We start from the raw sequence: 25,650 nt of genomic DNA on the forward strand, positions 1-25,650 counted from the left end.
CCTGCAGCGGCGGTTTGATCGCGATCATTCTGCTCATTCACCCAGCAGGAGTTCTGAAGCTACGACAGCGTTTCTTTTTGTGGGTTTCTCTCTTTTTTTTCCCCCTTCTCTTTTCTACAAACGTGTGCTTTCACTCGTCCAAACCTGCAATAATGTATTCCTGCAGTTTGCATACTGCGGCCTCGAGGCCGCTTCCCTCTGAAAAAACACACGTACCCCTGCCAGCCTCTCATCCTGCTGCGAGTCTCTGCTCAGCCTTTCAACTGTCCCGGTCCAGAAACAAAAAAAAAGAAAAAAAAGGGGGGGTTCGGAGAGGAGTCGGATGCCCGCTCGCGCTTTTCTAACAGAGCATTCCACGTTGTAGTTTTTCTCAGATGTTTTCTCACAGCGCTTCCATCCAAAACATGTGGCCTGAGAGTGCAATTTTGTGCCTATTTAGTTTGAGTAATCGGCAAGAGATCTTGTAGATGTCAAATGAGGCCTGCGTATCATCTGTGATTTAGGTCTAGGTTGTAACTAAGAGCAGATCCACAGGATGGAGGCCTGTGAACTCACACGGGCTCTGGTTTTGGTTGTCCTATCTCACTTTATCTCTCCTTAAATCACTGTCAGCCTTTTTTTTTTTTCCTTTTTTATCTTGCCATTTATTTTCCTTTAACACCATGTTTGTTTCTCTCGGTCAGTTGTCAAACATCTATTGATCCCATTTCATCCTTAACAGTCCTTGCCCGGATCCCTCATCCTAAACCAGAGCGTGTTGAGAGAGGCATGGGCTCACAGGGTCTCCTGACTCTCCCTGCAAAAGCCTCAGCGTCACGACGAAAAACGTGGCCAATTTTTTACATCTGCACCCACTAAAGCATCTGAAACAGCCTCCACGAAAACAGAATATGGTGTTTTTATGATTGCGATCTCTCATTTGCTCCAGAGCTACAGTGACGTAAAACAGAAGTCACAAAAACAAAAAAAAAACGCTGCAGTCGTTCCAACAGGAGTTTGTGTTGAACCCTCGGTATTATTCTGTTATTGTTGCAGCAGGGGTAAGAACATTTCACCGAGCTTTTTATTTTTCTTTCATTTCCTCGCTTAATGAAATAGAATAACCAAACTGTGAGGGAAAAGGATAAAGGCAGAGGTTTACAGATAAAAAAAAATATATATTTTACGAAATCTTTAGAATGTAAGACGCCAGTATTTTGTTTTTTATAAGACACTTTCTTCATCACGGCAGGGACTCTGGGTTCTATTTGTTTGGGTGTTTTTTCGCAAAATGCTTATATCACAAAATCTTTTTCACATTCAAAAGACACGAGAGGAACATTGGGAAAATGGTCCAGTGTTCCCATTAAGCTTCAGTGAGTACCTGGCTGAAAGGAGTATTCAGTAGAGAAAGTCTGCTTTACTGTTAAAGTGTGATTCAAGTAAAATGTGTCAATGCAAGAAAGGAAAATCCTTTCACTCTGATCACTCTGTTCAGTTCTGAGGCTATTTTATAAACCATTTTCTGAAAGATAGAAGAAAAAAAATAGCAGGTTGGGGGGTCAAGATTTTGACACTGAAAAAAGTTTTAAATTCAGTCATCAAGTTCAAAGGCAGTTTCAGCGTTTGATTTCTGTGAGACAAGGGTTTACTGATGGGCGGGGGAAAAAAAGAAGATTGAGCAGAACAATAGCACTGCCAGAGATGCTTTTTTGATTTGTTTTGGAAGATGGTCAGCTCTGGACAGATATGAGAACTAGAACGTTGTTACAAACTGAATTTCTATCTTTTGTTGTGTATTGCTGGATCCCAGAAGGTTGGTATTATTTCTTGAACTCTGGAATCCTTATTTATTTATTTTTTGGGGGCGAATATTTCCTCATTTAAAATATCTTTTTTTTTACCTTCCTTTTGAAAGAAGAATTCGACAACCACAAAACCAATTATCCTCACAAATCCAGGTTTGAATAGGAATCTGACAGGTGGCAAAGTACATTTAAAATTCCAACAGAACTGTGGATTTGGAGAATCATTACATCCTTACTAAACAGAAAACATTACAACGACTGATCAGCCCATATCTAACTCTTAAATTAAATTAACAACTTCACAGCAACTTCCTGTTGGTCCAGCTCCCTTCTGGTTTAAGCTCCGCCCATTCAGAGAGCGGCTACAGATACAGATCAATAAGTTGGATGAAACAGTACAGAAACAGATGATCGTGTACCTGATCATTCCTACGGCACACATTTATCAAAAATCTCCATCGACACGCAAACCCTAAATCTTAAGGGATTATTCTAGAACTTGCACTTATGCCTAAAGTAAGGTTTGCATATTCAAATGTGGCGAGGCTAATTTGACTAGAGCGACGTAAACCAGTGCTCTGTGGCGTCACAGAGTCCTGCATGTGCCCACACAGCTTGTATGTCGGTGTACATGCACTTAGTGTGGCCCACAACACAGACTCATTCATACGGCGAACCAGAAAAGTCCCCGCTGCAGTCAAACCAGCATGTGTTCAATAATTCCACCTTGAGAGGGACGGAGAGAGTGGAAGCCACAACTCACACAAGTCATGTTTTCCTCTGTCTCTACAGAACCTCATCCCCTCCGGGCCGAGCGTTGCCCTCTTCCCTTTCATGTCTTCGCCCGAAATGAAAAGGGACGGCTCCTTCGTAACAACTCACGGGCGCAATCATCAATAGATGCACGGCTGCTCGCTCCCTACATATATAATTTTCCCTTTCCCCTTTCCCTTTCATATAGGAGCGAGGTATTTCTGGTCCGAATGAAAGTTAAGCCCCCGGGCACGCACGTTAAGAGCCCGTTCCGTTCCAGGTGCACGAGGAAATACTGCTGGGTTTGAATGGGGTCAGGGGTGAGGAGTTCAACTCTTTCAATAAATCACAGCAAGCTGTTGTGACAAGCGTTCACCGCTATGTCTGAGAGAGGAGTGTGGGCCGCATGAAATATGTCTTTCAAGTGCAAGAGACTGAGGCCGTTTGACCCGATGAGTGCAACAAAACGTATATATGTTTTGCTGCCTTTTCTCTCGGCAGCTTAAAAGCACGTTAGTGATTCGGAGGGGCTGACAGGTTTGTCCTCCGATTTAAGAAGACACGGGGACGCAGCAGATGATGCATTACAGACGCTCCTGACATGTCAACATCCCTCCGCTTAAAGGTTTTTCCCATTTATCCTGGTTGTATCTAGGACCGTAAATATGTAAGCTAACATTACACTTAAAGAGGAAGCTCCGAGCGAGATGGAGGGATGGGGGGGTCAGTAAGTCGGCGTGCCACATCCCATGAAAGAGGAGGAGATCGTCACTGTCTTCACGACTTTCAATCTGTTATGAATGAATGTCATTTCCAGGCAAAATGAGTGAAGAGTGTGAGCTGTTCTGTCTCTGATAAGACAGCAATTTAGTTTAATTAACTAAGAAATATGAATACAAGGCACTGATGGGAATAGTCGTTGGACATCAATATGCATTTATCACGATGTGGCAAAGTCCCTAATGACCAGGCTTGTGTTAAATTCAATTAACAGTTTTTTTTTTTTGTTTTAAATTACAATCATTCAGTTTCCTGACTGGATTTTCTAATGAGTTTCACACACGCGGGAATCAAAGTTAACAGCATGTATTTAATCCAGCGACTACTGCACTTGCATCTCACTAGCCGTGTCTCCATCTAATTGCCAAGAGAATCTGAAGCGAAAGTGGTATAAAGTAAAAGTAAGGCACATAAGGGCGAACAAACGAAATGGTGCGAAGCATCGTTTTTTCAGGAGTTGGCAGTGGAGGCCACATTGTGCTTGGCAGCAGAGTTGAGGAGAACAGAAGTCGCAAACCAGAAACAAAATCAGTTTGCCAACTGCCATCGAGCCTCGTGAAAGTAAGAACAAGAGACAAAACAGTCGGTTTTGAAATCTCCGAGGGAATGTGCAAATTGATCTTCGCGTGGGAATCACAACACTGGGTGAAACAGAGAGCAGACACAACTGCTTCTTCTTCTCCTTTCTCTTCTTCAAAGAACAAATTGTGCCGTTTCTATTGAACTTTTCCAACGCGATGCTTAAACGCACATAACAATACATAATGGAAACATGGCCTCTGACACCACTCTTTACTTTAACACTCAAACATCCAAATCAAGTGTAGTTGACGCTAACGCTAAGACCAAAAATGTTGCTATTTCACATTAAAAGCGTTCAACTGGGGAAAGTCAGGGCTTTTATTGTGAAGCAGTCATCAATTAATAAACCAAATGGGTTAATTCGTCTGCACTGTAAACATCTGTTGTACTTCACACAAAGCAGGAGCTCAGCGAGGGTTTTTGCAGCAACGCCGTGCTGCCTCCAGCTCTATTCTCTGTTCCAGGAGAAACTAATCCCACAATATGTAACTTGTAAAACTGAAAACCTCCAAAAAAAAGTCGCTGCATAAAGGTGTCATTCAAACTTAAATCCGGGACTTAATCCAGGTTTGGCAGACGTTCCGCCGCTGCTTGCCTGCTTCCCTACCAAGTGTGTGGTAGGTCTGGTCTGGGTTTTAATGGTGCCGCATGACATGTGTGTACTCATGTCAGCGACTGCCCCAAACAGTTGTAAACTGGCTGTTTATGAGGGCGAGGGTGCCGTGAAAAAGCAACACGCTTTTTGACTTTCACACCGTCTGGCTAAAAAAAAAAAAAAACAGTCAAAGGAGGGCAGCGACCGCCGTGATGTAGTGCTCAGCGTGAAAACACACTGGAGGGATTCGGGCCAGGTATGTGTAAGCATGGCCTGGGGATTTAGAGCAGAATTTAAATAGGAGTGTCCAGTCACTCAGCTACAATTTAGAGTATAAGATTTTACACACACAGGATAGTGAAGGCACAGTTTATATACCAAAATGTCCTCAGTTTGAGCCATCTGAGTTCACCAGTGCTGAAACATGCAAATATGCTTCACTCGCATAGAAAAGAAGTGAACGTAAGGATGTTTTCCCTTAGTGTGACTCAGCGGCTGCCAATGACTGACTACTGAAGTCGGTATTCGACTCCCTTTTTGCTGTCTGTGAGTAAGCCTGCCTTCGTGTAAATGCTCAACAAGAACCACCATCGCTGCATCCTTGGCACCAGCCGTGACAATTGTGATTGGTTCATAGAAAAGAACCAATCACAATGATGATGTGGGGAGTCAGACATTTCTTGACTTGCACAGCACTATGGACTATCACTATAATGAAGCTACAAGATGTTTAATCTGAGGGAAATATGTCTTATAATCCAGTGAAAGTGTTCTAGCTGCATTTTGAGACATATTTGCCAAACGTCTGACTTCCCAACAATGTTTAGAAAATGTACTCCAGTAGATTTGTGTCCAGATGTGGATTTGTGTGATAATGAGCTTAACTTCCTAAGTTTTGCAGTTTACTTTGGACACAGTTTAAAGAAGGTCCTGAATAAAAATGTCATTTAAAAATGTATTCATTTTACTGTAGATTTATATGAGGCAGCGCATCACACATTTATTGCAACATCAAGGTTAAAAGCTCATTTTTTACCTGCAGCTCCTGGTCCCAGGTCACCAGTGATGCACAGTAGGATGTTTTAGTCTCTTTGTTTGTTTTTTGTCCCATTTATACATTGATATAGCATGTAAGATCATATGCCAAAGATGAATTACACAAACCTTAACACTTGATAAGTCTTTAATTTCTATGAAATGTGTTTTGTCAGCACACGGTGCTGGGCTCACTCAACTACAGTGTATCAAATGACCATTTCCCCGCTCCAGTACTGAGAGCCACACCACATACTGACAAGTCAAGGTGCTCTGTATGAGCTATGAGTTCATGTCAGCCTCTGTCATGAGCCACAGCCCACGGGCCAAGCCATTCATTTATCACAGCCTGCCCACCGCGCGGCTAAACTGCTCACAGACCGAGGGGTATTCACTTCAACGTGGCCATACCAACCTAAATAGCGAAAGATCCAAAAGTCAAACCTTAATTGTCTGTGAAAAGAGTCAAACATTTCAAAGTACAGTAACCGTTAGAGCCTGTCAACCACACTGGCAATTACACCACCGCAAATATTTAAATTTGTGGCTCTGGAGCGCAGTTTGAGGGGAATCATGATGTGCTAAGCAGCCTGGAGGCCGAGAAACATGGTCGCATTCAAGCTCAGCGTGGAAAAAAAAAAAAAAGAAAGAGAAAAGAATTAGGCAGAGCCGGCCGAAGCGGAGCCCTCGGTCTTCAACGATACGTAAACACATCATTTTATTCAAGTGGAGAGTGCCAGGCTATGGCAGAGATTATAAAGGGAACACGGGTTGAGATTGTATACATGGATTGGGTTACTGTACCTATGGAGCGCAGCAATAACCGCTTCCATATGCCTGTCTGAACATATGGCTCTTTCTCAACGTCATCATTTATGTTGAGTGATGGCCGTGGTATTTCAGACAAACAGATGGGGGGAAAAGACAAATTTCTAGGAGGTATTTACTTACAGTGCAGTAACGTATAGTGAGGCATGACAATACCTAAAACTGGGGGTGAGTCGGCGCAGTGGTGTACTGAAAAAGTTTCTTCACAATCTGAGTTGCTCCTCCAAAAAGCACTGCAGGAGAGGAGTCGTACGTTTCCTGAAATGGGAAGTTTTATCCTCCAAATCCGGTAAGCAAGCAAGCTTAACAAAAATAAGCAGATCACTCAAACCATGCCCAAATAAAAGAAACAGAAACTGAGTGCCTTTTAATTTGAAACTTTTTTGGAGCTGATCCCTTTTTTGTTCAATTTAGCAGATAGAAGCTGGAAGCTGTTCAGAAAAAAAAAATAAAAATCCTGAAACAACGGACATTTTAGGGAACTTTGTGTTTTTTTTTTCTTATTCCATAAATCACCTTGCAGCACCCGCCGTTACATCAAACAAGCTACTGGGTGGTCGTCGTGGCTGCTCGCCACATAAACGAGACGTCGTTGTAAGCAGCTCTTATCGTCTCTCAGTTTCTCTTTGCTCATGTTTGGGTCCTCTCCGTTTTTGTTTTTTGTTGTTTTTTTTTTTCTTGCGTGTGATGAAGTTAAAACTGCAGAGGTCTCTGGACAAGACAAATGGGACGAAGACAGATCTTAAGACAAACGCACCAAAGGATTAAACAGAGTGTGTGGTGCGCAGAGGAGGGACACGCGAAGACGTGTGTGTTCCTCTGGGCTGACCAGTGACCGCTTCTGTTTGTTTGACTGTTGCCTTCTTGACCACTACTCCGACCAGACCGCTGGAAAAACAACAGTGAGGGCTAAGACGCAAAAGCAGGACTCGGTCTGGTGAGCCTGGACACAACCGAAGAATCAGAATCAAAGAGTTTTTTTTTTTCAAATGGCAGTTTTCTAAAGGAGATGTGCAACTCTTGACTTGTAGAGTTTGTCAACTAACTGAATACTTGATTTCATTGGAAAACCCCATCAAACGCTTCTCCAGACGCAAACGGCATCTTGTATTGTGTTATTCCTCCAGCAGTGTGTTTACTGACTTGGCATCATTGTGTAAATGGAATGAATCTAACTGAAGGTATTAGGTGTCGTACCTGGTGAAATGGAGGTCATCACTATGAGACGTGTGATTCAAGTGAACAATGGCCAGATACGTTTTTTCTGCAAATCACTGATGTGATTCACAGTGAATTTGACCTTCGACGTTGTAGATATAAGATGTCATCACTTCATCAATTTATCCTGTTAGACATTTGTGTGAAATTTAGTCATAATTATTGTATGAATACCTGCAGTGTGGCCAAAAATAATAAAATAAATAACATTTTTTGAGGTCACATTGGCCTTTGGCCACCAAATTCATCCCCGAGTTCAACTGGACTTTTGTGCCAAATTTGAGGAAATTCTCTCGAGGCATTCCCAAGACCTTGCGTTCACGAGAATTGAAATGACGGACCGACAGATAAGGTCTCCGGCCACAACTATTGCCAGTGCGGGGTCAGTTGTGTGGATCCTTATGGTTGTTTTTTTTGGAGGCTGAAAATTGGTGCAGGCACACATAGAGCACAGGACAAGACAGAGAGAGAATGACTGCGTGTGTGTGAGAGTGCGTGTGTGTGTGTGTGTGTGTGTGTGTGTGTGTGTGTGTGTGTGTGTGTGTGTGTGTGTGTGTGTGTGTGTGTGTGTGTGCGTGCGCTGTAAGCACATGAGAAATCGTTTAGGGTTAGAAAACGTTCTGGTTTGGCTGCGTGTGACGCTCGACCTTTAATGCTCTCTCCATAAACAATTTCCCAGACCCCAAAAGAATCACTGAATGTTTCTTCCCCATAAACACAGATAACAATGAGAGGCAGCACATTTCTTTCATTTTTTTCTTTACTACTGTTTCACTTTTAGTACCATGTGCCCTTATGGTTTCATTTAGAACATTTATGCTGCGTGCGATTATATGTTACCTTTAACGGTCCCATTATATGCTCATTTTCGGGATCATATTTTTGTTTCGGGTGTCTATGTGTAAATGTTTACACACTTTAATGTTAAAAAAAAAACAAAAACATTATTTTTCTCGAACTGTCCACCTCTGTCCGAACGCTCTGTTTCACGGCCTGTTTCTTTAAGGCCCGCCTCCCGTAAAGCCCAGTCTGCTCTGATTGGTCAGCTCTCACAGGCCTGAGACCAACAAGTTGTGTCTCTGAATTAGCTTGGTCCGTGTTTTCACAAATACATCGATGCTGGGAAAGTGGCTGAGGGTGGCGACTGTGTAGTTGTGACATCACAACTTTACAGAACTCCTGACGGCTCCTTCGAAGGCATGCTTTGTGAATACGGGCTGTGCTCGTTTATCCATAAATTGAGTCCTAACATTTAGAAAGCAGTCACACCTGCTTTACAGTTAAAAAGAAGAAGAGAACCCTAACCCCTGCGAGGAGGTACTTGACTGCAGTCGTCAATCCTAACAAACAAACACTGACGCGGCTTCCCCAGATCTGAATCACCGGGATAAACAAACACTTTCCTGCGATTTGTGATGTTTCCTTTGGCAAAGCGCAATCTGCATCCAACCGGGCGATTTGACAGGGAAATAAATTATCATGTATAAACTGTTTTGTTAACTTGTTGTGGCAATAAAGCTTATAACAGGGAAAAAATGAAAAACCCTCAACAATTTTCCACATGGGTCAGTCAGGAATCCGCAGGCCAACTCCTGCAGGCTAACGGGATCATTACTCGGGAAGAGAAAAATGATAAATATGTGGATGCTCTTTCAAAAAAGCGCAAAGCTGATTCCTCGGAAATAGGATTTGAAGTCAAGCGATCATAATTTATCTAATGCCTGCAGAGTTGCGATTTAAGGGCTCGGTTTCGATCCAGGTCTCTGGTCACAGCGACGCGTCACACTGACAAAACGCTGAATAGACGAAAAGCACGCCCTGAGTGTGTCGAGACGTCGTTTTGTACGAATCACGGAGACATGAGATGGTAACTGATAAAGACCGTACTCTAACGTGATTGTCACAGGAAAATTACTACACCGACATAATGGGCTCCATTGTAGTGTATGTGTGTGTGTGTGTGTATGCGTGTGTGTATGTGTGTGTCCTCTGACCCCTCCAGGGATAATTAAGGACACATTTACCCAGGTCTGTCTTGGCATGGGGGCTGGGGAGTCTGTGTGTGTGTGTGTGTGTGTGTGTGTCTGTACATTTTTGAGTGTGTGTGTGTGTTCGGGCATGCACCCTAATGCCCCCCATCCCACTTCTTGTACGCGGCCGACCCAACCTGCCCTCCGTATGTCCGAGACTAGTGCTTCTGGGCTGATTGCCCGTATCACTTTCACCCACCAGCTCTCTCTCTCTCATGCACACACACACACACACACACACACACACACACACAAACACACACACACACACGTATACACACAGAGAAGCACACACCTTTTTAGACCAAGCCCTTGTAAAGGCACCTCCTTTGGGACGCGCTGTGAAATGTACTCCTTGTTAGGGCTCGAGTGTGTGTGTGTCTGTGTGCGTGCGTGTGTGTTCGTGTGTGTCTGCTTTTCCTCAGCTGTTTCCTGCCAGCTTGGAGACCAACAGACTGTGAAGGCCTCTCTCTCTCTCTCTCCTTTTTTTTTCTCGAAGTTTTTAGCATTTCTGCTCCAAGAGACGAAAAAAAAAATCTTTGAAGGAGGAGGAGGACATTTCTGAGGATGTCATCACAAGGAAAATATGACTGTGAAATTGATGGCACAAAAATTTGATCCTATCCCCTCCGTGCATATCCCATAATGAACTAAATCAAATTATGGGGGAGCAGACTCTTTCCAAAGTGTATGTGGCCTTCACTGTAAAAATATCATAAACTTTGGTATGACTTTCATGGTTTCAGTGAGGATAAATCAACATAGTTAACTTGAGAGTCCATGTTGCGCCAGTTAAGGGTTTAATGAACTGCCGTTTCATGACATTCAAAATAACATTTTAATTCAAGCATTTAACTGTAGTACAGTCACATTAAAAAAATACTGTTGCCGCCATTATTTTTCCCTTCTGGTGACAGATTTATGACTCATGGTGACATTTGCCCTGGACCTGTTGTCTTTTTTGGTTTCCTTGGCCTTGAGTCTTGTCCCTTTCTTCATTCATTCGTATAAAGTGAAGAAATTAGTGTTTAAATTCGACATCAAAAGTTATAAATAAAGTTGGTTTTAAACTGATTCATAAAGACTTCATTTGTGGAAATTATCTTGATTGGAAACCACTTCAAGAAACTGTTTTTAAAAAACAAGAATTTATACAAATAAATTGATACATTTGAAATAATTGGAAAACAAAGACAATTAATTCATTAGCAACTATTTTAGAATTGATTGAATTATTGTTCAAGCAAATACAGCTTACATTTGAGGAGTTAATGTTTTCCTGTGTCCCCCTGTTCCTGAAGCGATTTTTTTTCAGTTTGTGCGTTGAGTGTTTGCTGACCGTGTTCCTAAAAAAATCCTATATCCTATTTCAGGTTCCCTTCTAGAAACAAAATTAAGTAAATTTTACAGACATCCAGCCACAGCAACTACAACAGATTGAACAAAGTGGTAATAAGCCTGAAATGTAATTTACACTTGTACATTTTATGAACTTTAGTGCACAATTTATTTGAAATAGTGCACCTTAATGAATGTTACTTTAAAGTATAGGAATGAAGGACTTTGGCCTTGTGTATGTGTATTCAAAAATAGCCCTGCCTTGTGTGGGAAGGGTTAAATGTTCATGGCATGACATTAAAACTACTGACTAACTTAATCTAGAGTGAAAACCCACCTGAGTCAGTGATTACCAAACAGCCCTGACTCCTCATGAGGTGTGAACAATGCTTCGATTACACAATCAGAAGCTAAACAAACCGATCCAACTCCCACGGGAGAAGGACTGTCTGCCTTAGATACACATTGTCCCGCCAAAAAATGCGAATAAACACACACACTAACATACACACACACACACACACACACACACACACACACACGCCGGGGCACCCTTAAACATCTTTGTGGAATCTCCTCAGCTGTTATCTGGTCTCTTTATCCTCCCCGTTTTAAGTCAAGCCTCTTATCAGGCGGCTGCTGCTGCTGCTCGTGAGGTCGCTGCATGGTTATAGAGGAATTTCAAGTATTGAACTGACATGTCTAAAACTATGTGGAAGGGCTCCACATGTCTGTTTCTGGTCAGTCCCAAACTGATAAAAAGGCAGTTTTATTGAGCCTCTGCTTGAGAGAGAAAGACCTGACATGACTCTGTTTTTTATTTGGACCCTGAGATGATAAACGTGTGGACCAGTGGTTTGGCCTAGTCTGGTTTAGTTTAGTCAGCGAAGTCGCTGATCAGCTGCAGGGCTTCGTATCAACACCAGTGACCCCGACAGAGTGAACAAACAAATGAGAGAACAAATGGGAATTTGTCTTGAAATATGTATATCCTATATATCTATATTATATGTTATATTTCTGTGCCTCCTTCGAGATTAGCAAGTTCCACCTCAGCGATCAGCTGGGGTGTCTGTCAGCACCTTCTTATGCTGTCTTTGTTTGCCTTCTCAAGTTTGTTAAGCTGCTCAGACTGAGACGCTTTCTGTCTTGCCTTTGTAACAAAAAGAGGAATCCAAGTTATTTTGTTGGCGGGGTAAAAAGTAATCTTATTGAGTGCTTTGTTGAGCAGACACACAAGACTGATGAAGTCCTAAATGTCGACCTTTCTGTCTGACATTTTGGCCCATGGAGCCGATGCTTCAGTATCACGGAAATAGTGCTTGACACCAACCTGCTCCGAAGGCGAAGAAGAAGCTCTTGTCAGGGTGCTCCTCCAGCAGCGCCTTGACCCTCTTCCCCATCCTCTCGTTCCTCTTGTAGATGAGCTCCTGTCGAAAGTAGCTGTCTATCTCCTGGGCGGTCACCTGCTCGCTGGGTGGCAGCGTCACGTTATTGAAGTTAGGCACCTGGGGGGGTTGAAGGGGTGGTGGTTCAGTCGAGCCACGGAGGTGAAAAGGAGAAGGAGGGAGAGGGAGACTGCTTTTGTTTTGTCTTTTCCAGAGCCGTCATTCAGATTTCACACAAGGAAAACACATTCATCAACACTGGCTCCACATTTTTTTGCAAAATACTGACAATAAAGATGGCAAAAACACGTCAAAAGAATAAATTTAAGGCAAGTATTGGATGATGGAGGGAAGAGCAGAGCAAAGAACTATATCGTCACAATACTAACTATATTGGCAATAGTATAAAGAAGCTGGTTGAAGGGTGGGTGTAGGAGTGGGTGCGGGGGATGAAGGGTCAGTCAGAGGGTTAGGGGTGAAGGTAGAAGGTCAAGGGTTGTGTCACCAGGACACTGCAAAAGGTCAAGGGGTCAGAATGACTCTTAGCTTATTAACTAGAGTGAAAGTAGTTTAAGTCCACAGCTAAATAAGGTAAGATAAGATAAGATCATTTAAGATAAGACTGACCTGTGAGGTGTCATGATTGAAGATGATGGAGTTGAGATCACCACAGTTGTAGTGCCTGATGAGGTCTTCGGTGGTGTAGGGGACCTGTAGGCTTCCTGCCCTTAAAGACTCCTGCTGTAATAACGTCTGGTTCAGGGCAAAGATCACCTAGAATGAGACAGTGACAATCTTATTATTGATCGGTTCATTTTCTGCCCCTTATGTTAAAATAGCGTTTGATTCTGCAAGAGCAGGTTGATGTAGAAGAATCTGACTTGGTAGAATGGATGTAAAAAAAAAAGTTACAGTCAGTTTGTAATGAACAGACTTTTATCAACATGTGTTACCTCTTAGAAGCATAAAATACAGAAATGTGTTCACTCAAGTTAGAGACGTTCCTTTAGAAGTTTCAAATTACTAAAGGAAGTAGCATTGCTCATGTTTCCAAGAAGATAAGATATATGGAATTGTCATTTGGTCATAAACCAAAGTATTGGACAAACCCACTGTTACATCACCCATTGGTGTTTGGACTACCATTTTGAAGCCTCAGTATTGGCCTATTGGCTGTCACCATCTCAGTGAGCCATATTTGGACAAGAGCTGGAAAACCATGCCGAGGTCACGGTGTGGTGTCAACCTTTCAAGGTAGAAATGCCATAAAGCATAACCTGCTTTATTGTCCATTTCACTCTGAATGGGACCATAATTTACTAAGTGAGGTAACAAATCAAGTGAGAAGGAGAGTAATTTTCTTATAAGCTTACATACAAATGACTCGTGGTCTGATTGAACGTGGTAGTGCCACAGGAAAATCCGAGGGCTCGCCAAAGTCATTAGGATACATCGTCTGGGGACCATGAATATCCGTTAGTAATTTTGTGCCAATCTGCACTGTAGATGTTATTGATGGTATTTCACGAGAGGTCAGATAAATCTGACCTGCTGGCAGCACAGGAGGAAACATCAGGTGCTAGCCGAAGTCAGACGTATTCACCCGCTGGGGACCATGAATGTGTGTAGAAAATGTCATGTCAAGCCATCTGATAGTTATTGAGATATTTGGACCTGGACCATCCAAAGTGGTGGCCCAACCAACAACCAACAAACAGCCTGACATGGCTACAATTCACACATGGCACATGTAACGCACGGAAAACAGTCATGTTATTGCAACATCACACATGTGCATATATTAGAATCCTGAGTGACACAAAACACAAATGTGATCTAAAAAACCCACATAGGTAATTAACTGAGTAAACTGAGTTTACTAAACTATTACAGCAAAGGAGGCCGTTTGAGTTTCTCCAGCTCACACACTCTCCGCTCTGCCACAGAGATTCAGCCATTGTGCGAGCATGAAATCAGCCAGTGTTTGGTGAGAGGGCCCCGGTGAGCCTATGATCAGTGCCGCGAGGACACACATATGCATACATGCACACAAATATACACACATACACACACACAGAAGGTCCTACAGGACCAGCAAGACTGAGTGAGACACACACAGAAACCACCGCCACTCACCTCAGCACATGTTCCTCTGATCTCTCTCAGACATGCACACAATAACACACACACACACACACAATAACACACACACACACACACACACACACACACACACGCATACACACACACAATAACACACACACACACACCTTTCACCCTGCAAGCCATTGATGTTGATTCTCGTAAAGGAGGAGAGTTTGTATGGTTTATTTGTTTCTCAATGGGAACAATCAGTCAAAGTGAAGATGTGTTTTGTCAGCTGTGGAACTATGTAAATGTGTCTACAGTATGTCCACGTGGTTTTGCAATGTGTGCCTGTGTGTGTGTGTGTGTGCGTGCACATGTGTACTATCTGTTTTGGTATGCATACCCGCACGGCCGACCCAAGCGGTTCTTTCTCCACGTTCTGTTCTCTAAGGTGCTCTGATGACACTTTTCTCTCTCGGCCCCAGGCCCATTGTGGGAGCCTCGGTGTAGCGGAGGAGAGGAGGAGAGGAGGGCAGCGTGGAGCAGATGCCTTCTTGTCAGGGGACAAAGAACCCCTCCGTCACCCTCTCTTCTCCTCTCCTCGGCGCTCCCCTCCAGCTTTCATCGGCCGCGCATCAAAGTGGCGCTCTGCATATGAAAAGGGCCCCGTCTTTATGCCACGCAAATTAGCCTATCGCCGCCCCTCCCCGACTCATTTCACAAAAACACCCTCACATCTGTGCCACGTCCGTGAAGGAAGGCCCTCATCTGCAGGGTCTCCCCCTTTTTTTTTTCTCAGCTCCCTCTTCTCCTCTTTCTCCGCTCGCCGTGCCTTTCAGCCCCTTAAATTATTGCTGCGAAGGGAGGAGGAGGAGGAGAAGGAGGAGGGGGGGGAGGGGGAGGATCGGTCATAGCCAGATAAAAAGAAAGAGAGTTAAAAAGGTTTTGGGGAAGGGAAGAGATAGGCAGGCAGAAAGCGCAGGCGAGAAAGTGAGGAAGGACACGGAGAGCAGGAGCAGAGAGGAGGAGAGGAAGAAAGAAAGAAAACCTTAATGAATGATTTCTTTCTTTCCGCTGTGATCCTCCTCTTCTGTTAGTGCACTGTGGGTCAGTGGGTGCATTTTCCCACTCGGCTCCTTTCATCAGGTCCCCCCGTTTCTTCTTCTTCTCCTCCACTAAGGGACCCCCCCCCCCCCACCCCCACCCAACCATCCCCACCCAATCCATCCCGCCCCCCCCCCTCCAGCACGCACACACACAGACACACAGACACACCCCTCGCTGATATCAAAGCAAGCGGAGCCAATGAAAGTCAATAATTGCCCTTTGTCATGGAAATGCCCCCTCTTGTTGAGATGGAGTGGGGCGGGTGTGTGCATCCAGAGCAAACATCATCACAGTCGGATTCCCACATGTGGAGATCTGGAGTGTTTCGGGCAGCTCGGGCTGAACAAACCCCTCGCTGCTGCCCGCTCTGAAGTGTGTTGGCTCAGCTTAGGATTTGCAAGAGAGAAAGTGGCGAGCATGCTTAGTGGAGTATCTTTTGAGGAGAGGTTACATTAATTGCATTTATGAAACGGCGGATCACTTTGGTTGGGGTTGAGGATTGGTAAAAAAAAAAAAAAAAGGCTGCAATTCTGTTTGAAATTGAGTAGAAAAACTGTTTTATCATTACAAAGCGAGACACTTGAACATGTTTCACACAGTCTCACAAAAGCGACTGAGCACAGCGGCGATGCAGCTGGCTCCACCTGGCCATGGACGAAAAGTGGATGATCAATCTGTAATGATCGATGAGCTAACACATGTAAAGGGAGGAAGTGGAGAGGAGTAGGATAAAGTGTGAAAAGTCTGCACATGGAGGAGGTCGGGGATGGATGGACTGGTTAAAAGAGGCATTCAGGGGACGTTTTGAACTAACATACGGTACATCCGGTAGGTTACAGAGGTAACATGGTGACCCAAACCCAAACCAAAATGTTTTCCTGAACCTAACCAAGTATTTTTAGTGCCTAAACTTTTCTTGTCTAAACCTTACCAAGTAGTATTTCTTGACTAAATCTAACCAAACTGCGACCACAGTTTGTGGGAAGGCCCACTTTACCGTTCATCTCGTAGCACCGTTGAAATCATTATCATCCGAAGTCACCGCTCTGACAGATGTGTAGGCCGACCCATATGCCGCATTAGGTCTCTTTTACTGCCGCACACATCAATTCGCCCCGATTTTCCCAACGTAGTTTAGAATTCGGGGCTGAAATCTGTGGGATGACATTTGCTTTTCCTGTATGGTCTAGTGCTAATTCATTCACACTAGCTCGCTTTAAAAAGACCACTTTTCACAGAAGGATGGGATGACGGCACGACTGCCCGCAACGTTCAAACGCTGCAATCTCAGCAACAACGTGTCGGCAACACATTTTGTCTGTATATACATGTATGTCGTAAGTAAGCCGCATGTGAGGTCCTGTCATAGTACGAATCTGCAGCATGTGAACACCGGAGCAGCTCCTTGTATGGAAAAAGCCTCGCGCTAATTGATGTTATTCTGATTGTGAGCGCTGGCAGCGGAACTGGGGAGTGTTTCAGTAACTTCATTTTTCTTCCGACTGAATTTTGATAAGAGGCTTAAGAGGAGCATGTGTGGCCCCACTCGCAACCGTCTCACTCTCGGTGTGTGCTTCTGGGTTGAAACAAGCGAGTGTGGCCTGTCCACGCTGTTGACACACACGCACATACGCTTGCAGCCAATTCAATGAGCCTTGGCCGTCTCCCAGCTACAAACGAAGACAGCTCCTCTGTTTCCTCCTGACTCCCTGATGTTATCAGAGTAACGCAACTCTCTCCCCGTCGCTCTTTCTGTCACACACACACACACACACACACACACACACACACACACACGGAGAGATTTGAGAGAGAGAGAGAGAGAGAGAGAGAGGAGAGAGAGAAGTCTATCATTTTAGAAAATCAGCGGAGAAAAAGAAACACAACGGCCAATCCAATGAGAAAGAGAGAGAAACCGCCTCTCCGCCGATGTTATCAGTGAAATCTCAGAGGGAGGAGAGCTCGGACGGAGATGAAGGCGGACAGGAATAGAGGGAGATAGGGATTCTGAGTTACTTCTGAGTGATGTTATCAGTGAAATGTTAGCCAGAGTAGTCAGGCCTAAAACAAGACGGATCAGGAGCATGGCAGCACCGCCAGAGCAGCAGACATTTCTCACACCGACCTGGTTATTTGAACGCACTATTTACTTTGAACTGCGGGAAGTGACCTGTCCTTTAGTCATCTTCCGGGGCAGGTTTTCATATGGGCAGATTTTAGCAGCAGATTTTAAGGGCTGACTGTGACAAGCCGCATTGTCAGTTAGCTGAGGTAGGCTGTCTGCTTCCAGGACCAAAGTGTGTCTGTTTCCACTGATTTAGCTGAATTTATGAAAGATGATAACATTTCATTTCTGGTGCACATGTCGAGTTTTACAAAACAGTATACCATCACCAATAAAGGGGTACTTCCTTGTCGCCCATAGAGAATGCCCCCAGACTCCCTTGAAAAATTGAGCAATTTTGTAAGATGTTGAGTGAGGAGATATTTTATTAATGTTTTTGAAAAGTTGTCTACTACAAAGTCGTAGTTATTTGGGGAGTTATTCAGTAAATGTGAAACATCATCACATACACATCATCAGAAGTGGTTGGTCATCCTTTCCCATGCTGCAATGCAAGATCAGTGTTTAACATTTAAATAAAATGTTACAATAATGTGTGTTTGGTGCTGAAAAAAGATTAACAAAATGTATCAAATGTATTTAAGGCTACTGCAGCTTCATTCAGCAGGTATTCACTGACACTCCCCATTCACACACACACACACACACACACACACACACACACACACACACACACACACACACACACATTTGCACATACATAAATCTTTCACCACTGCACAAGTGAGCTTTCACTTTCTGACAGAAACCCCACCATTTGAACACAGACACACACACACCTGTCAGTTTGAGTTATCTATATTGTTTTCATCCCTCCTTCGTACCTCCACCTCCTCTTTTTCCTCCCCCGTCTCCCCCTTTTTTCTCTCCTTCCAACTCCCCCTGAGCACATTTTCTCTTCCTCTTCTCCCCCTCCCAGCCTACACCTCCACTCTCTCTCCTCCATTCATCCTCCCATCATTTCAGTGCTCCCTTCCTCTCCCCTTTGATCCTGTACATTCCCTCCCCCCTTCCTCCCTCTCGTCCCTCTCCTACCTCCATCCATCTCTCCCTCCCTTTCTCTCTCTTTCACTCTTCTTTGATCCTATACATCCCCTCTATCAGCCAGGTCTTTAAAGATTTGACCCCTGCATTCCTCGGGTCACTTGTGACCGTCGCATGTGTGTGTGTGTGTGTGTGCGTGTGTGTGTGTTTCTACGCATGTAAGTGTGTATACACCTGTACAAGATTAGGTTTTTTTTTTTCCTCCGTGTGTTTGTATGAACATGAATACATGAGCATGTGTGTATAAATGCTTCATCATCGTGGATTAGCGCAGCCTCAAAGCAGACCTTTGAAGACAGCTTTATTAATTTTCCAGTCCAGGACAAAGGACAGGAAACGTGGGGACATGTTTCAGAGGAGAGGAGAGGAGAGGAGAGGAGAGGAGAGGAGAGGAGAGGAGAGGAGAGGAGAGGAGAGGAGAGGAGAGGAGAGGAGAGAGTTAAAAAAAGAAAACAAGGACAAGGAAGATGAGGGTTTCTTTGCCAAACCACTCAGAGAAAAATCCCCACGCCTGCATGTTTGACAATAACGACGACCAAAACCTGTTTTCCCCCCTCGTCTTTTTGAAAGGAAAATCCATCCTCTGATATAATTGATATATCCTATTCCTTTTGATCTGGAACAGTTTGATCAATGCACGTTGACGTGAACAACTCGGCTCACGGAGTCAGACAGCCGAGGTCTGTGCGCTCACAGACAGCTTCTTTCTCTTGAAACTGCGCGCGAGGAAAAAAGGGGATTTCACCGGACAGGATATATTTAAACAGGGTTCATAACATGACTTCAGTTCTACAATGGCACCGACATAGAGCTGCAATTAGGGTGAGCAGCGGTATAGCGGCTTCACAGTACACCGTAGTATGAAAACTGACAGTTATCATATCATGTGCATTCTCTATCTACAGTGTTGTACCATATTTGTGTTATATTACAAAAAAACAATCAAGCAAGGACAGAGTTTTTTTGTGAAATCATAATTATGCATTTGTTCAGCCCAAAAAATCAACTTGATTTGTTTTCTTTCAGGGTCAACTAGCAGCCTCTTTGCCGAGTGCGGCCCTCATTCTGTCTCTTTTAGCAGTTTATTAACAGGATAACATGATCATTAGTCATCTCCATTATTAACCCTGTTTTAGTAAAATACTTTGATGCAGGCTGTTTGAGCGGCATTCAACAATTCAACTCTTAAAAAAAAAAAAAAAAAAAAAGTGAAGTTCAGACACAGTCAAAAAAAATCAGAACATTTCTGGTGAGGTTTAGTCTGTGTCAGCGCAATGATGTCATTTTAGATTACAATACACATCAAATTGAAAAAACATCCTGCCTCCATTCCATAGCTTTGTAAGAGGTGTATAATAACCTTGTTTGAAGCCTCGCTGCAAAAAATCTGTAGACATCAGCCAATGTATTGATATCTGAACTGTTTACTCCCTTACATCAGTATTGGCATCAGCCCAAACAAATAAAGTGCTGGCTGTAATTTATGCAGCACAAATTTCCAAAAGTTAAAAAATTCACAGTAAGGAAGTGTGAGTAAAAATGGTACTAGATTATCAGATGTGTTTCTGAAATTTTCAATTTCATACCGCAACCCTGCTATTTAACATTTAAGAGCCCTTCATCACGTTCAATAAAAAACATTCAATATGGCTGCAGGCACATGTTGGGACATTTTTAAGTGTATGTTCTTGAACAGAATTTGTCAAAAACGTCTCCTACAAAAACATATTTTGATATAATCACAACTGCAACAACAATTTTTTATCAACTAATATATAGTCAGTCGTTCTCTACAAAACACATTGATCAATGCTTAAATGTGCTTGCAAATACTGTAGTGCATAGTGTCTCTCACAATGAACATTTGATCCACAGAGATCAGGCTGATGGCCAGGAGCCGTGGAGACAGTCCTCCCTCTCTCCCTCTCACTCTCTCTATCACCCTGTAAAAACATTCTTGTGGGGTGCATTTACCTTGGTGCCCGGACACAGCCAAATATTTAGGCTGTCACGAAGAATCAGCCTCAAACCAAATGGTGTGTGTGTGTGTGTGTGTGCATGTATGTATGTGTGTGTGTGTGTGTGTGTGTGTGTGTGTGTGTGTGTGTGTGTGTGTGTGTGTACTGGGGATTGTGGTGATTGAAATGTCAGGGCCCCCCACCACCACCCCCCCGTCCTGCTTCACCACACCCCGAACGACGCTGTACAAGAGCCCCGACCAACACAGACACACGACAACACGACACATCCGTCATGATAAAACATCGGATGGCAAGCGAATGTGAACCGAGGGAGACGTGATAAGGGGCCAGTCACGGTCGGCGATGAGCCAACAAAATCCACTCGCAGAAAAATGAATCGCCGACAATTCTGCTAAGCAATAAATCGCCGAGCAAAATTGCCAAATAAATATTTGGTGGTTCAGGCTTTTGAAATGCGAGGATTGGCTGCTTTGCAACACCGTCAACTGGATGTCTTGGATGGAAACAGGAAGATTTAAGGTGTCACTTTGGTCTCTGGACATCTTATAGGCCACATGAGAGAAATTACTGACAGATGAACTGGTCATTTAAAAAAAAAAAAAACACATCATTTGCAGCCTCAGTTACATGGTCTCCTCATAGTTTACTGACCACTATGGCCATTGCTGGGCAGTAACACATTACTCCTTGATATATTAGTGTAATATTATTACCCATAATGAGTTGTGCAAAAGGATAACCGATGTAAAAATAATAGTCAAATAACGAGTAACTAATACTTTTGATACCAAGTGATTAGTAAAGTAATGTTATTACTTTTTAACAGAGTAATTAATAAAAAGTAACTCATTACAATGAACATACATCCACTGTTCTTTCTGTCTGTCACTCTTCCATTCTGTCTCTCTCTTAAACACAGACACACACACACACACACACACACACACACACACACACACACACACACACACACACACAGCCGTTCAGTCCGTGAGTCCACTAAGAAACAACATGAGGGTCTCGAAAACACAGCGAGCCGCAAGGAAAACAGCCATCAATCTCCTCCAGTCTTGTCTGCTGACTGAAGGGAACGCTGTTAATCTTCAGGACAGCGCGAGTCAAGAACAACACGGCCGGGCCGCTTCACGCTGGGATTCAGATCAATACAGCTGCGAGCGCTTGGCATGGATTCACGCTGACCGTCAAGAGTTTTTCCCGTTGCGTGTCGTCATGCAAACAGGGAGCGAGGAGTAAATGAGATCGAGGTTTTCTGCGAGTCAAAAAGCAGCAGCAGAGGCACACAAGCATCTGCAACAGCGTCGTCTGACTGTGTGTTGAACTATTGTGTCAACAAGTCGACAAGTCAGTTTCTATTTGTTTCTTCCAGAGTCACACAGAAACACACAGTTGGAGGCTTTGTTTCAGTCCCCCAGCTGCCAATCTGAGGCAACGAAACCAAATCAAGTGTTCACTACACAAACGCTTCTGGCGTGCTTCATGATTCAGGACGGCACAAATACACACACACACACACACACACACACACACACACATATACATTGTAAACACACACATATACACATCGCTTCTGGTGAGGTCAGGCAGTTTGACCTCTCCACCTCCTCGAGCCTCTCAAGGTCACTAATGGACTTCCTCCACTGACCGCTCCATTACTGGAGGTCACGTAAATAACATTTCTGACATCGCTCAAAATGGTGCAACAAAAAACTTCATTCATACTTAATTTGTTCTTTAATGGGCAGAGATATGTTGGGATCATTTGTGATCACTAACAACTAGCACTGTTAACTCAAAGTGGGGAGAACAACTTGATAATTCTATATATGTGTTTACTTTATTTATGATCAGATAAACAGCAATGATAGATGATGATGAACAGAAAAAGATATGTTCTTGCTGTCCAGGGGGGATTTTGATGTTTTCAGATGAACTGAATGATAAATTGGTCCTTTGTAGGTATAAAAAAAATAATATTTTACATCCTGAATTAATCAAACACTTCAAAATCCCATTGGATTATCTGATAATGTGATGCCAAAAGCAGAAACAGAGCTGTTTCACTGAGCTCCAAAAGAGCTGAAGCTTGCGAGAGACGTGATTTCAGCAGGACATGAAGTTTGGAAAAATCACATTCCATCAAATCCCAATTGAACGCATTTACATTGGTGGCTCATTATTACATAATATTTGTTAGATCCACAAAATTAAGTTTGTTTTAATTGTGTAGATGCTGCTCAGGATGTGTAACACAATTTCAATAAGGTGATTAGATATCATGACTTACATGAAGAATTTAGCTGCAACAATTAGTTTCAACTTTTGATTAAAAGATTAAAATTTTACTGTTTCAGTCATTTTCTAGGCAAAAAATCTTTAACATTTGCATGTTCCAGACTCTTAAACATAAGGATTTGCTGCTTTTTCTCTGTCACCTATGACAGTAAATGAAGAGTCTTCGGTTTACATATTCCATCCAGACGACGTGTTTCTCAGCGCTGGTCGACAAAAACCAGCAGACAGCAGCACCAGAAATACATTTCCAATTTTTGACTCTGCAGAAGTCAGATAGAGAGAGACAGAAGGAATAAAAAAAAACCCACACAGCGCTATTTACGAGTATCTGCAATTCCCCTAAACCACTGGCCCGGACTCAGAACCAAAGCACCGCTGGCGAACCAAACTGAACAGACCATGCACACACACACACACACACACACACACACACACACACACACACACACACACACACACACACACACACACACATACACACACACAAACACATACACACAGGGCATGTTCACATTAATATGGATGTCAAAATTTTCCGCCAGCTTGCATCAATTCCCCTGCTCTAAACAAAAACACCGGCTCAAAGCACAGCGTGCTCGACCTCGACCTTTAACGCCATCCAGGAGAAACCTTGAACCTCACACGCAGATATACACAATGAGTCCATGTCATGGAAAATGGGACTCGGGTCCAAACCATCTGAGAGACGCTTCTGCTTGTTGTGGTGAAAGAATGATCAATAAAAAGGAGACAAAAGGGATCGAGAGAGATAAACAGGAGGTGATAAACAATACTGTGAGACAGTTGGTGGGAGGACGGAGAGAAAGAGAGAGAGAGAGACGAGCCATAGGGAAGAAGTGATAAAGAGACATAGCTGGGGAGACGCGATGACGGAGAGCGAGACGGAAAACAGAGATGGTTGTTGTTGTTGTGCAGTCGTCTACCACGACCCACAGCCTCGCAAAACCACAGACCTATAAACAGCCAACAAAATATGAAAAACACCCAAACATCCTAAAAGTGTCGGCAGTTCGGGCCTTCATACAGCCGTCCCTTTACGTTCACTGACGACGGAACGCATGTAAACACGCTCCTGTCACGTGAGGCGGCGACCGAAATAACGACTGTCGCGAGTGCACAAACGATTCGCCAAAAAAAGACCAGGCCTAAATTTAGGCGAGGGGAAGAAGAGCTGTGGGAAGAGAGGCAGGAAGAGAAGTACACACACACACGATACGGATGCAGAGATAGTGGTTTGCATCCGATTTTAGATTACGATCCTGGGGGATCCGGCTGCAAAGTCTTCTTTGGAATCAGATCAGGTTTCATGTCGCCCATCTGTAACGTCTCTGGAGCGACATGGAGCAATTCATAGGCGAGTCAGCAAAATATGAAACGTATTAAAGGTTCACATGACTGTTTCTTACAGACAGTGATGACTTTGTACGGTTTAGATTAAGGATTTAAAGGTTCAGTGTGTAGAATTTGGGGGCAGATTGCAACCAACTGAATACACCCTCTCTAGAGCTTGGTTTGTCCATTCTGGGCTACTGTAGAAACATGGCAATGCATCAGGGTGAACTCCATTAGGACCCGCTCTGTGGATAGGAAAGGCTCATTTTATGTAGATATGAAAGGCAAGTTTCAGGTGATTATACATTGAATGTATACTTTCACTGGGTGAAAACACAGAAATGATTTTCTCTCTATAGATCACACTAAATCCTACACACTGGATCTTTATCAAGAGCAGCTTTCACCGTTGCAGCTGCAGTTTACACCTTCAGACTATTTTTTCAGAGCTTAGTTAGTTGTCTCAAATTTCACTGGAGACTCACACATCAGAGTGCTGACTGTCTTGAGCTTTTTTGAGAGCATGACACAAGATATAATGGATTTTTATGATGGTAAACATAACGACACTTTTACGAAAACCTAAGTTATAGCTCATCAAAAATGACACTGGACTTTGTGTATGTGTGCGTGTGTTTACAGCCTTGACCTTGAATCTGTCAAAAAGCGAGATCAAGAGTCAACTAGTGCCTCTGTTAGCCTGTACTTACATGGCTTTGAGCTAAATGCTAACGTCAGCCTGCTAACTTGCTCACGATGACCATGCACCAACACACGGGTGCTAAACAGGCATAATGCTTGCAATGGTCACCAGGTGGCTGATGGGAAATGTCAATAATCTGGCTGGTATTTAGACAAAAAACAAAGTTTTGGACGTGATAATTAATTAGCAAATGTATTCTGGTTGATTCTGAGTGGAACATGAATGCCTGAACAAATTTGATGGAAAATGCATGCTATAGTTGTCAGTACTTTTCTCTCTAAAACACAAGTGTTATGGAATTACAGGAAAAGTCATTAAGAGACAACCTCTGAGGAACCTGAATTATGTGCCAATCCATCGTGCCAAAACTGGGCTGTGAGTGTAAAGTTTGACTTGCTGGTAGCACTGCATAAAAATTCAGAGGATCACCAAAATCATTAGGGTTGATCGTCTGAGGACTACACATGCCTGCGCCAACTTTCACAGCAATCCACCGCAAAGTTTTTTAAGCTAATTCAGTCTGGACCGACGCGTTGGACCAAACGGCCCGGCCGTCCGACATCCCTTGAGCCCTGCCGCTGGAAGGGCTTAAAAGTTATCA

The 25,650-nt window shown here is 43.5% G+C and overlaps 1 protein-coding gene across 1 annotated transcript in view; it reads right to left on the bottom strand.

The window, feature by feature from the left end:
• Nucleotides 1–25,650, bottom strand: part of trabd2a (TraB domain containing 2A) — a 66,501-nt gene that overhangs the window by 19,098 nt on the left and 21,753 nt on the right. Inside the window, exons 6-7 of the mRNA XM_037116995.1 lie at nt 12,962–13,108; nt 12,280–12,454 (exon numbers count right to left, since the gene is read on the bottom strand). Of these exons, the coding sequence (XP_036972890.1) occupies nt 12,280–12,454; nt 12,962–13,108 (322 nt within the window). The remainder of the gene's footprint in view (nt 1–12,279; nt 12,455–12,961; nt 13,109–25,650) is intronic.

The sequence above is a fragment of the Acanthopagrus latus genome, chromosome 12 (genome assembly GCF_904848185.1).
Source record: "Acanthopagrus latus isolate v.2019 chromosome 12, fAcaLat1.1, whole genome shotgun sequence".
Taxonomy (NCBI): Eukaryota; Metazoa; Chordata; class Actinopteri; order Spariformes; family Sparidae; genus Acanthopagrus; species Acanthopagrus latus.